General features: G+C 41.1%; 1 protein-coding gene across 1 annotated transcript in view; it reads right to left on the reverse strand.

Annotated features, from left to right (window-relative positions):
- LOC120046378 (protein FAM117A-like) overlaps positions 1-13538 on the reverse strand; it is a 30512-nt gene extending 16974 nt beyond the window's left edge. The window contains exons 1-3 of the mRNA XM_038991561.1: positions 12903-13538; positions 9115-9260; positions 8053-8148 (exon numbers count right to left, since the gene is read on the reverse strand). Coding sequence (XP_038847489.1) covers positions 8053-8148; positions 9115-9260; positions 12903-13026 — 366 coding nt within the window. The 5' untranslated portion in view covers positions 13027-13538. The remainder of the gene's footprint in view (positions 1-8052; positions 8149-9114; positions 9261-12902) is intronic.

A 13538-nucleotide genomic window follows, 5' to 3' on the forward strand; every position in this document is an offset into this window, starting at 1 on the left:
GATCAAGTTTTGGCAAGTCGGTTAGGACATCTACTTCGTGCATGACAAGTAATTTTTCCAACAATTGTTTACAGACAGATTATTTCATTGTATCACAATTCCAGTGGGTCAGAAGTTAACATACACTAAGTTGACTGTGCCTTTAAACAGCTTGGAAAATTCCAGAAAATAATGTCATGGCTTTAGAAGCTTCTGATAGGCTAATTGACATCCTTTGAGTCAATTGGAGGTGTACCTGTGGATGTATATCAAGGCCTACCTTCAAACTCAGTGCCTCTTTGCTTGACATCATGGGAAAATCAAAAGAAATCAGCCAAGGCCTCCCGGGTGGCGCAGTGGTCTAGGGCACTGCACCGCAGTGCTAGCTGCGTCACCAGAGTCTCTGGGTTCGCGCCCAGGCTCTGTCGCAGCCGGCCGCAACCGGGAGGACCGTGGGGCGACGCACAATTGGCCTAGCGTCGTCCGGGTTAGGGAGGGTTTGGCCGGTAGGGATATCCTTGTCTCATCGCGCTCCAGCGACTCCTGTGGCGGGCCGGGCGCAGTGCGCGCTAACCGAGGGGGCCAGGTACACGGTGTTTCCTCCGACACATTGGTGCGGCTGGCTTCCGGGTTGGAGGCGCGCTGTGTTAAGAAGCAGTGCGGCTTGGTTGGGTTGTGCTTTCGACCTTCGTCTCTCCCGAGCCCGTACGGGAGTTGTAGCGATGAGACAAGATAGTAATTACTAGCGATTGGATACCACGAAAATTGGGGAGAAAAGGGGAGAAAAATAATAATAAAAAAAAAAAGAAATCAGCCAAGACCTCAGAAAAAAATTGTAGACCTCCACAAGTCTGGTTCATCCTTGGGAGCAATTTCCAAACGCCTGAAGGTACTAGAGGTCGACCGATTATGATTTTAACGCTGATACAGATTGGAGGACCAAAAAAAGCCGATACCGATTAATCGGCCTAATTTCTATTTATTTATTTATTTGTAATAATGACAATTACAACAATACTGAATGAACACTTATTTAAACTTAATATAATACATCAATCAAATCAATTTAGCCTCAAATAAATAATGAAACATGTTCAATTTGGTTTAAATAATGCAAAAACAAAATGTTGGCGAAGAAAGTAAAAGTGCAATATGTGCCATGTAAAAAAAGCTAATGTTTAAGTTCCTTGCTCAGAACATGAGAACATATGAAAGCTGGTGGTTCCTTTTAACACGAGTCTTCAATATTCCCAGGTAAGAAGTTTTAGGGTTGAGGTTGTTATAGGAATTATAGGACTATTTCTCTCTATACCATTTGTATTTCATATACCTTTGACTATTGGATGTTCTTATAGGCACTTTAGTATTGCCAGTGTAACAGTATAGCTTCCGTCCCTCTCCTCGCCCCTACCTGGGCTTGAACCAGGAACACAGACAACAGCCACCCTCAAAGCATCGTTACCCATCGCTCCACAAAAGCCGCGGCCCTTGCAGAGCAAGGGGAACAACTACTCCAAGTCTCAGAGCGAGTGACGTTTGAAACGCTATTAGCGCGCGCCCCGCTAACTAGCTAGCCATTTCACATCGGTTACACCAGCCTAATCTCGGGAGTTGATAGGCTTGAAGTCATAAACAGCTCAATGGTTGAAGCACAGCAAAGAGCTGCTGGCAAACGCACGAAAGTGCTGTTTGAATGAATGCTTACGAGCCTGCTGCTGCCTACCATCGCTCAGTCAGACTGCTCTATCAAATCATAGACTTAATTATAACATAATAACACACAAAAATGAGCCTTTGGTCATTAATATGGTCGAATCCGGAAACTATCATTTCGAAAACAAAACGTTTATTCTTTCAGTGAAATACGGAACCGTTCCGACACAATTTCCCTAGTTATAAGAAATTCATGTTAGCAGGCAATATTAACTAAATATGCAGGTTTAAAAATATATACTTGTGTATTGATTTTAAAGAAAGGCATTGATGTTTATGGTTAGGTACACATTGGTGCAACGACAGTGCTTTTTTCGTGAATGCGCTTCATCACCCGTTTGGTGAAGTAGGCTGTGATTCGATGAGAAATTAACAGGCACCGCATCGATTACATTTTTAAAATGTATTTGGCTAAGGTGTATGTTAATTTCCATCTTCAACTGTATGTGTGGTCTCAATTAAATTGCCTGTATACTATGCTACAATGGTGGAGAAGTTGTCTAACTTTCATAATATGGTAGGCTACAGTTTAGACATGGACTGGAAATAAATATGACATGCATTTCACTCTGCTTGCAAATCATCCCGCTCCTAAAAGTTATGCAAAATGTGGCTCAAGTAAAGTGTTCACTCCCCTATATTTCACCTCAACTTTTTCAAACTACACTGAACAAAAAAGATCAAACGCAACAATTTCAAAGATTTTAGTGAGTTAATTAGGAAATCAGTCAATTGAAATGAATTCATTAGGCCCCAATCTATGGATTTCATATGACTGGTGTCATTATCAGAATGGGTCAGATCAGACTGGTTGGGGAATGGAATACAACCAGACTGGTCGTAACATGTAATGGAAAACCCCTTTAGCTGTCAGGTTTTCATCCAATCTGATGTGAATACAATATAAATGAGGAAGGCATTTTTGTTAAGATAGAAATGTGCTTTTAGGTGTCATAAGATAGAAATGTGCTCTTAGGAGTCATAAGATATAACTTCTAATCATATTCTTTGCACGTTAAGTAGCCACGCCCCGAGTGAGGTCAGAAGAGCGTGTCAGACGGACGGAGCCATCCCCTTTGGCCAGAGTGCTTAAAAGGACTGGCTAAGAATTACCATATCAGACCAGAAAGACGTGAGACCGTGGTCCACATGTTGAAATGGTTAACTCAAACTCTCAACACGAGGTGAAGAAAATTAACTTACCAGACCAGGACACCGCTAGTCTGCAGCTGCGTGTGTAAAGTGGTTTGGAACTTTGACTATCTACCCGAAGAAGAGGAGAAGAAAACTTCCCTCTCAGAAAATCATGGGTACGGCTAAGTAGCTGTTCTTAGGAAACAGCCCATTGGAGACCGCACAACTAAGGAGGACAATGTGACCTCTGGTGGACAATCAAAGCATGTACAAGTGGCCCACAGGAAAGGCTCACCAAACCAACATTCTTCCGAAAGAGGGATTGTTCAGACAGAGAAACAGCGAACTGCATTCAACACGTAAATACATTCATTACTTCTTATTCTGAACGGGTGGCGGTTCGTGTGCAAGGTATATGATTAATGAGAGGACAGTCCTACAATGTATCCACGATAAGACTCCGTTTTTCTCACTCTATTTTCCCCACCCCATCTATGTGTAACAAGCCGTCATATCTTGTCAGTCCACTAGGGACCTTTGTCCCATGTAAGTGTGTATGTGTATTCTGTGTAATTATTTAGTTAGTAAATAAATAATTAAACCAATTTGTGTAGTACTGAATGATGCTCAAGGTTGGGGTTCTTGCAGATCCAAGAAGGTTACGACTGTTCAGAATGAGACTGATATGAGGTAATGATTAATAAGTGACTGTAATCAATACATAACATATCCTCTAGAGCAGTGGTTTTAACCTTGTTGGAGGTACTGAACCCCACCAGTTTCATATGCGCATTCACGAACCCTTCTTAATTGGAAAAATAAAATATTATTTTTTCAAATTCAAAACATAGGTATATATTTTACTGGTGCACAAAATGAACCGTGCATCAACATCAACACCGTGTGTTCAAAGAACAAAATCATCAAAACATGATTCTCACACAAAAACAAAAACATAATAATGAATATTTACTGCAAATCAGTGTGACTTCTGCTGTTGCCTTTCAGAGACCAGTTCAGAAATGCGTGGCTTCACCTTGGCAAGTGCCACTCTCATGTCATTTTCGCAACAAAGTCTGTTCCTTTTCTTTGTTTTTATGTCCAGCATCCTCGAAAAGGATTGCTCGCAAAGATATGTTGTAGCAAACGGTATGAAAATCTCCAGAGCTTTCTTAGCAATAACAGGGTACGTTACCATTTGTTGACACCAAAACGTTGAAAGCGTTGTTGTTCTGAAGAGTTGCTCTCTAGAGTCTAGAGTTTAATTCAGGAGATGGCAACTCGTTAAACAACTTCTACCGTGGTGCCCAAAAGCCTAATGAGTCAATTGTTACATGATTAATAAAAAATACAAATCGGGTAACAATTAAACATAGTTGATAAATAACAATCATCAGATTAATGAAAGTCACTACACCGGGAATACAGATATGCATCTGTTGGTCACAGATACCTTAACAAAAAGGTAGGGGCATGGGTCAGAACACCAGTCAGCATCTGGTGTGACCACCATTTGCCTCATGCAGCGTGACATCTCCTTCGCATAGAGTGGATCAGTCTGTTGATTTGGGCATGTGGAATGTTGTCCCACTCCTCTTCAATGGCTGTGCGAAGTTGCTGGATATTGGTGGGAACTGGAACACGCTGTCGTACACGTCGATCCAAACATGCTCAAATGGGTGACATGTCTGGTGAGTATGCAGGCAATAGAAGAACTAGGACATTTTCAGCTTCCAGGAATTGTGTACAGATCCTTGCGACATGGGGCCGTGTATTATGCTGAAATATGAGGTGATGGCGGAGAATGAATGGCGTGACAATGGGCATCAGGATCTCATCACGTTATTTCTGTGCATTCAAATTGGCATTGATAAAAAGCAATTGTGTTCGTTGTTCATAGCTTATGCCTGCCCAAACCATAACCCCACCATGGGGCACTCTTAAACTGCTTTCCCACATGACGCCATACACGGTGTCTACAGTTGAAACCAGGATTCATCTGTGAAGAGCACACTTCTCCAGCGTTCCATTGGCCATCAAAGGTGAGCATTTGCCCACTGAAGTCGGTTAAGATGCCGAACTGCAGTCAGATCAAGACCCTGGTGAGGACAACGAGCACGCAGATGAGCTTCCCGAGACTGTTTTTAACAGTTTGTGCAGATATTCTTCGGTTGTGCAAACGTAGTTTCATCAGCTGTCCGTGTGGCTCGTCTCAGACTATCCCGCAGGTGAAGAAGCCGGATGTGAGGCCAGTTGGACTTACTAACAAATTCTCTAAAATGATTTGAGAGGCAGCTTATTGTAGAGAAATGACCACTCAGTTCTGGCAACAGCTCTGGTGGACATTCCTGCAGTCAGCATGCCAATTGCACACTCCCTCAAAACTAGACATTTGTTGCATTGTGATGCGTGAAAAAAAAAAAAAATGTGTGGCCTTTTACCGTCCCCAGCACAAGGTGAACCTGTGTAATGATCATGCTGTTTAACTTTTTAGGGATAGGGGGCAGCATTTTCACTTTGGATGAATAGCGTGCCCAGAGTGAACTGCCTCCTACTCTGTCCCAGATGCTAATATATGCATATTATTATTACTATTGGATATAAAACTCTGAAGTTTCTAAAACTGTTTGAATGATGTCTGTGAGTATAACAGAACTCATATGGCAGGCAAATACCTGAGAAAAAATCAAAACAGGAAGTGAGAATTCTGAGGCTGGTCAATTTTCAACTCATCGCCTATTGAAATCCCTGTGGGATATGGATCTGTTTGCACTTCCTACACCTTCCACTAGATGTCAACAGTCTGTAGAACGTTGAATGAAGCTTATACTGTGATGTTGAGCCGGATGGGAGCTGTTTCAGTCAGTGGTCTGGCAGAGAGCCAAGTCCTGGTCACGCGCATTTCACATGGTAGCGACTTGCGTTCCATTACTTCTACAGACACAAAGGAATTCTCCGGTTGGAACGTTATTGAATATTTAGGATAACAACATCCGAAAGATTGATTCTCTACTTAGTTTGACAAGTTTATTCGACCTGTAATATAACTTTTTTACGTTTTCATCTGATGTTATGCGGGACCTGCAAGAGCGTTTGGATATGTTTACTAAACGCGCTAACAAAAGTAGCTACTTGGACATAAATAACAGACATTATCGAACAAAACAACAATTTATTGTGGAACTAGGATTCCTGGGAGTGCATTCTGATGAAGATCATCAACGGTAAGGGAATATTTATATTGTAATTTCTGATTTATGTTGACTCCAACATGGCGGATTAAAAAAAAATTCTGAGCGCCGTCTTAGATTATTGCATGGTTTGCTTTTTCCGTAAAGTTTTTTTGACATTTGACACAGCGGTTGCATTAAGAACAAGTGTATCTTTAATTCTATCTGAAACATGTATCTTTCATCAAAGTTTATGATGAGTATTTTTGTTATTTGATGTGGCTCTCTGCAATTTCTCCGGATATTTTGGAGGCATTTCTGAACATGGCGCCAATGTAAACTAAGGTTTTTGGATATAAATATGCACATTATCGAACAAAACATACATGTATTGTGTAACATGATGTCCTATGAGTGTCATCTGATGAAGATCAAAGGTTAATGATTAATTTTATCTCTATTTCTACTTTTTCTGACTCCTATCTTTGGCTGGAAAAATGGCTGTGTATTTTTTTTTTGACTTGGTGGTGATCTAACATAATCATATGCTGTGCTTTCGCTGTAAAGCCTATTTGAAATCGGACACGATGGGTAGATTAACAAGATGTTTATCTTTCATTTGCTGTATTGGACTTGTTAATGTGTGAAAGTTACATATTTCTAAAAAATATTTTTGAATTTCCCGTGCTGCCTTTTCAGCGGAATTTTGTCGAGGGGTTCCGCTAGCGGAACGCGTGTACTAGACAGGTTAATCAGCTTTTTAATATGCCACACCCGTCAGTTGGATGGATTTTCTTTGCAAAGGAGAAATGCTCACTAACAGGGATGTAAACAAATTTGCGCACAACATTTGAGAGAAATAAGCTTTTTGTGCTTACGGAAAATGTATGGGATCTTTTATTTCAGCTCATGAAACATGGGACCAACACTGTACATGTTGCTTTTATTCAGTATACGTCAACCCTATTGGCTGATATAGCCCAATAATACAATGGGCCACGTGAGAATCTCGGATATATTAACCTATTTCTTAGTTATGATTTTCATACGCACATTTTCGTGGAACAGTTTACTTTCAATAACGGTTTAGTTTCTCAAAATCATTGTTGTGATTAATCATAAAAATCTGAATTAATATGATAAAAATCTGAAAGTAAAAATTAAACTAATGTGAGAGCACCAACCTCTTGATACACCGTGATCCATCGGCAGCTAAAGAAATGTGCGCATGGAACTCAGAGATAAGCCTACTGCTGCATTGGCCTGTAGGCTGTAAGTTCCATTGTCAACTAAGTAAAATACATAAACCTAACGCTGACAAATTAAAAAAAACTCTAGAAAATATTGATGAAAATTCAGGTTCTTTCATTTGCATTCATCTCTCTACTCCGCCCGTCTGCCTCCCTTTCTATCCATCTGTCTTGACTTGAGCATCACTACTGAAGTGCAACATTGTATCAAATTAATCCAGCCCTCTAGCGAAGTTGCAACATTGTATCAAATGGATCCAGCCCGAATGCCATTGCTATGGAACTTGCAACATTGTATTAACTAGCCTATTCCTGGGGCTCAGTTTCCCGTGCCAGTGAGCTTGGGACAGACAGCTATTTTTGCACAAGGGAAACATTTTTCAGGTATTTTATGACCTTTCCACTGGACATATGGGATCATCAGATCATGATATTTTGCTCTCACACTGAGGCTTGGTGATTATCGAAGCCGGGAGAGTATTGGAAAGACTTTTCAGATACTGCGAGGACCTATTCGCAATGGATGTTGAAAAACAAACTTCGTTGACTTAGTTTATTAAGTCATGGTGAGTTAACTCACCATGTCCACCATGGCTTAAGACAAATCAGACATTCCCAAATGAGCACTGGGCACACACCAAAATGTCCAAACAATGTGCTAACTTTGGTAAATTACCGGGAGTTTTGCAACCCTATATATATCTTTTTGAGACCCAGAATCTTTCAACTCCTGTTCTCACACAACACTTGTGATTTCAACACTTGTGACTTCATGCGATGTGAATGGGTGTCAGTGCAGTACATGCCTCCTGTAGGTGCTCAGCACTGCCCCACGATGCAGAGCGTTTGTGCCCTTCGCTGCCTTTCCTGTTCGAAGCCTCGTCTGACCACGAGTCAGGCGTCTGGAGGAGGAAGAGCACAGTGTCATGATTATCATCTTCCTAAGTCACACGTTATTCCATGTCATGAGGGGTTCAGCACATGGAATCAAAAACATTTTATCCATGCCTAATGCAAGTTAAAAACGCATAACTGCATTGGTGTTTTTTTAAATGTTTAGGGCATTGAATAATGTCTAAAAACGTGCAACATTGATCTTTTGACTAGGACAAAGGAGGGGACATGTAAGACACATTGTGTCATGTCCATCATCTATTACCAGATGTGCTTTATGCTTAAGTGACATTACACCATGCATACTGTGTTGAAAACACAAATCTTTGCACAGAGAGAGAACAGAGCATAAGGGCTTGAGGTAAGAGACTCACGCCGTACCCCTACACACACCTATTCTGCTTGCTGCCTCTCAAGCCTCAGAGAGATGGAGAAAGAGGGAGAGGATGTGGGCTAGTGGCGAGTCCCTGCAGAGCGCAAGCACACAGATAGGATGGGTGCAGCCTGCTGCGTGACAAAAAAAGGCCCTGTCAGCTGACTCCAGACATGTTCACACGACTGTGGTTCTCACTCCTTCAGAGAGCAGAACCCCCACTTAACACAAATTTTTCTGTCTCTCAGTACTTGCCTTTTCGCTCACTCTCAATCCTCTGCTACAAGCCCAGCCCTAAATGCAACCTCTCCAAAGCCTAGACAAATACTTTTACAGGTAATTTACAGTCACTTGTGCTGGCTATTATTAACCTCAAAACATGACTCGAATGATGTAGGCATAGCCTATTGTAGATAATTTTGTCTGTTTTTATTCTACATACATAACTTAATTATCCTAACAAAGCCTAACTAGCAGAACATTTATAACTACCATCCCTGGGCTTAAATCAAAAACTTTGTGACTTTCCCAATTCAGATACATAAAATGGAGGAAATATAACAAACGGATATTGTCAGAGGATTCAATGGGAGGTAGTCACCTGGGTTGATTGGTTCTTCCTGCAGAGGCCTGCCTGGCCCTCGGGCTCTTTGGGCCAGTGGCCCTGCAGGTAGGGGCCCACAATGGCATCCAGAGAGAGTGTCCGCCGCATCCCAGGGGTCACCTGTCGCGCTTTGGTCTTCTTCTCTGATAACAATGAAAGGAGGGGAATTTTAAGATGCATAGTTGGGAAAACGTGTATAATGTCAAGTCTACATCAATCATGTCTTTCATTTTGCAGCTGCTGAAATAAGATTTTACCTAGGCTAACATGCACTGATGGCGGTGTCCGATAATACTGTTAACATTACAGCAACTGCCCAGTGTGTCCAGATTTCTATTAAATATGACCTATAATTATACTGAACAAAAATATAAAAATGCAACATGCAACAATTTCAGAGATTTTACTGAGTAACAGTTCATATAAGGAAATCAGTCAATTGAAATAAATGAATAGGGCCCAAATCTATGGATTTCACGACTAGGCAGGTGTAGCCATTGGTGGGCCTTGGAGGGTATAGGCCCACCCACTTAGCAGCCAGTGCCAAACCACTGGGGAGCTGGGCCCAGCCAATCAGAATGTATTTTTCCCCACAAAAGGGCATTATAACTGACAGAAACACTCCTCAATGCCAATTGCAAGAACAGTTTGGCGGGAGCTTCATGAAATGGGTTTCCATTGCCGAGCAGACGCACACAAGCCTAAGATCACCATGCGCAATGCCAAACGTCAGCTAGAGTGGTGTAAAGCTCGCCGCCATTGGACTCTGGAGCAGTGGAAACACGTTCTCTGGAGTGAAATCACACTTCACCATCTGGCAGGCCGATGGACAAATCTGGGTTTGGCGGATGCCAGAAAAATGCTACCTACCCCAATGCATAGTGCGAAGTGTAAAGTTTGGTGAAGGAGGAACAATGGTCTGAGGCTGTTTTTCAGGCTAGGCCCCTTCGTTCCAGAGAAGGGAAATTCTAATGCTAAAGCACACAACGACATTCTAGACGATTCAGTGCTTCCAACTTTGTGGCAACAGTTTGGGGAAGGCCCTTCCCTGTTTCAGCATGACAATGCCCCATTGCACAAAGCGAGGTCCATAAAGAAATGGTTTGTCGAAATCGGTGTGGAAGAACTTAACTGGCATCCACAGAGCTCTGACCTCAACCCCATCGAACACCTTTGGGATGAATTGGAACGCCGACTGCGAGCCAGGCCTAATCGCCCAACTTCACTAATGCTCGTGGCTGAATGGAAGCAAGTCCCCGCAGCAATGTTCCAACATCTAGTATTACTAATTCATTATAAATTATTAATGCCCATGATTTTGGAATAAGATGTTCGACAAACAGGTGTCCACATACTTTTAGTCATGTAGCGTGAGTGAAACAGTTTTCCTTCCAAAACATTGTCATTATTAGGGATGTTTAAAAGCTGCTTTTCTGTGTTGGAATGGATGGGCATACCCCAACAACAGAATGATGTGGGTGTATACTGGTCATTAAAAATATTCATGCATGACCGCTGATTGGCCAGCTCATCCTCCTCAGGGAGATCATCATGATCTATGAGGAAATAGCAAGCAATTTCGAAACTGTCTATTTGAGATACGACTTTAAGGTGGGTTTCCCCCCCCCCCTCTAATTTATCTTTCAGGAGCATGCCGTCTATTTAAATCAGGCAATGCCCACATTATTCGGACAAATTTTAGAATGTAAAAATAATGTGAATGTCAATGCATAATGCCATTGGGTAGGCCTATAAAGAATATATATATTTAATATTTATTTAACTAGGCATGTCAGTTAAGAACAAATTCTTATTTACAATGACGGCCTACCCCGACCAAACCCTAAGGGACTTCCAATCACGGCCAGTTGTGATACAGCCTGGAATCAAACCAGGGTCTGTAGTGACACTTCTAGAGATGCAGTGCCTTAGACCTCTGAGCCACTCGGGAGCCCATATATATATTCTTAAAAGCAGTAATGCATACCATTTTGCATACATTTTCAGTGGATTTTTTTCCCTATAGGCTAAAACAATTAGATATAAAATGTACAATTAAAATTAAGTGCTTGAAAAAGTATTTGAAATTCCTTGAATTTGACTTGTCAATATTTATGAGCTCTGTATAAATAAAATCACCTGCTATTGAAATGATGCACACATCATTCACTTTCCAGTCAGATTTGACCGGGACAGTAATTAAATATTTTGGGGCCAGTATCTTTCAATTGCATGTGCAGTGAGCATAGGACCTATATGTCCACTACTTTGCGTAGCCATTAACGATGCTATTGATAGCCTAACCGTTTTCGGGTAGATGGAAAGGCACTTAAAAAGGTAACTACAAAGTGCGCTACAGAAACACTGCTTGTCAAACAACTGTCTGGCTGGTGTGCACCTGAATTAAACGGTAACACACACAACAAAAAATAAGACATTTCTCAGATTTTCCCCAGACCTCATAAATGGTCACCCGATGTGGTTTGACGCACTGTGGTTGACATTGAAAAACAACTGAATTGTTTTTGAAATTCTGCTCTCTAGAGGATTTCGACATCTGCAATGAATACATTTTGCACTTTAGTTGAGCAGTCTCTTTTCTTTGCTGTTACAGTAAATCTATCCAAATCAATGTAGCTCACAGATCACTGCACCTGTACATAGCCCATCTGTAAACAGCCCATCTATCTACCTACCTCATCCCCATATGGTATTTATTTATCTTGCTCGTTTGCACCCCAGTATCGCTACTTGCACATTCATCTTCTGCACATCTACCATTCCAGTGTTTAATTGCTATATTGTAATTACTTCGCCACCATGGCCTATTTACTGCCTTAACTCCCTATCTTACCTCATTTGCACTCACTGTATATAGACTTTTGTTTTCTTTTGTTATACTGTATTATTGACTATGTTCTGTTTATTCCATGTGTAACTCTGTGTTGTTGTATGTGTCGAATTGCTATGCTTTATCTTGGCCAGGTCGCAGTTGCAAATGAGAACTTGTTTTCAACTAGCCTACCTGGTTAAATAAATAAAGGTGAAATAAAAAAATGTATAAATAAAAATGTAAGAACAAGGGCATGGTAATTTAAAAGATGAATAGTCATTATTAGCCTGGTTCTGTACGGAATGCAGGCACATTATAGGACTCAAACTAGATCAATTATCTTTTTTTTTGTTAAAACAAGTGTGTGGACCAAATCATGTGCTGGTGCCACCAGTGGAAAAAGTGTAGAACCCCATTACACCTCTTTTAGTTGTATTTGGTGATGGGGAGACTGATACTTCATGAAGCCCAGAAAGGTGTTCAACCTGTTTTAACTAGTAACTGTTGTCGGAAGGTTCCAACAGTACAGCTGTATTACTACCACTGCTATATGACAGTTTCAAATGAAGTCATACAATCTAAGTTATGTAGCGTAGAGTAATATTACAGTAATTGCTGTATATTACAGCCATTTTGTCTGTTTTTGTTCAAGTGACCTTATTCAGCATTGGATGGTTGAAGGGGTGTAACATTGTTTCAACCATTTCCTTTGTCAGGCAATTATTACATTGTTCTGTTGTACATTTTACTGGTTGTTATCAAATGAAAGCATAACTTTTAACCATAACCATAAATTAACAATTAACAGTATAATTGCAAGACCTTATTTTCTCACCCACGCTCATTTCTACCACTGTTTGTTTGGGTTTATGTTGAATGAGATACTCAATGAAAATCAAAACATGTAGTTAACCTTAGCTAGCTATATCTGTACTGTCTGTGTTTACCATACCTGACTTGCCATTTTTCAAGCTGGTCTGTGCTTTGCTGTGCAGCTGGAATGGAACTGTTGCTTTCAAGGGCTGTGGACCAGAAGAGTCTCCCCGGGTCTGGCTGACTCCGCTTCGGCAAGACATCTTCCCAAGACGGCTGCAACTCAAGGTTTAGTTAGCTCGTTGAATTTCTGGTAAATGCTAGAATACCCAACTTTTAGAACTTGACTAGGGAGGTCTCACTCAAGCTAAAACAGCGGCTATCTGTTCCCTCTGAGATCTTAGCTACTTCACGTTGATAACTATTCAAGTCAGTACATGTTTTTAATGGGTAGCTAGCTAAATAGTGTTCAAACTGGGCTATGCCTAAGAAATAGTTAAATGGATCTTCTTTGCTCTCTCGCTCGTGCGAGTTAGCTAGCTAGCCAGCCAGCAGAGTTCCTTTGTGACGATATTGAGCAATTTCAGCACTTTTGTCAAAGAAGGAAGCGGTCCAACCTCAGTAAGTTGATAAACTACATATCATTAGTCTTCTTAGTAAACGATATATCATCATAATTATTCGCAGTGGAACTTATTTTTATCACCAACTAAGTTGAGGTGGTCACGGTGGAGTTTCTTGCGTTGTTGATTCACGCCAACTCAAACAACTTTCA

This window comes from Salvelinus namaycush, chromosome 4 (assembly GCF_016432855.1).
Source record: "Salvelinus namaycush isolate Seneca chromosome 4, SaNama_1.0, whole genome shotgun sequence".
NCBI classification, from domain to species: Eukaryota; Metazoa; Chordata; class Actinopteri; order Salmoniformes; family Salmonidae; genus Salvelinus; species Salvelinus namaycush.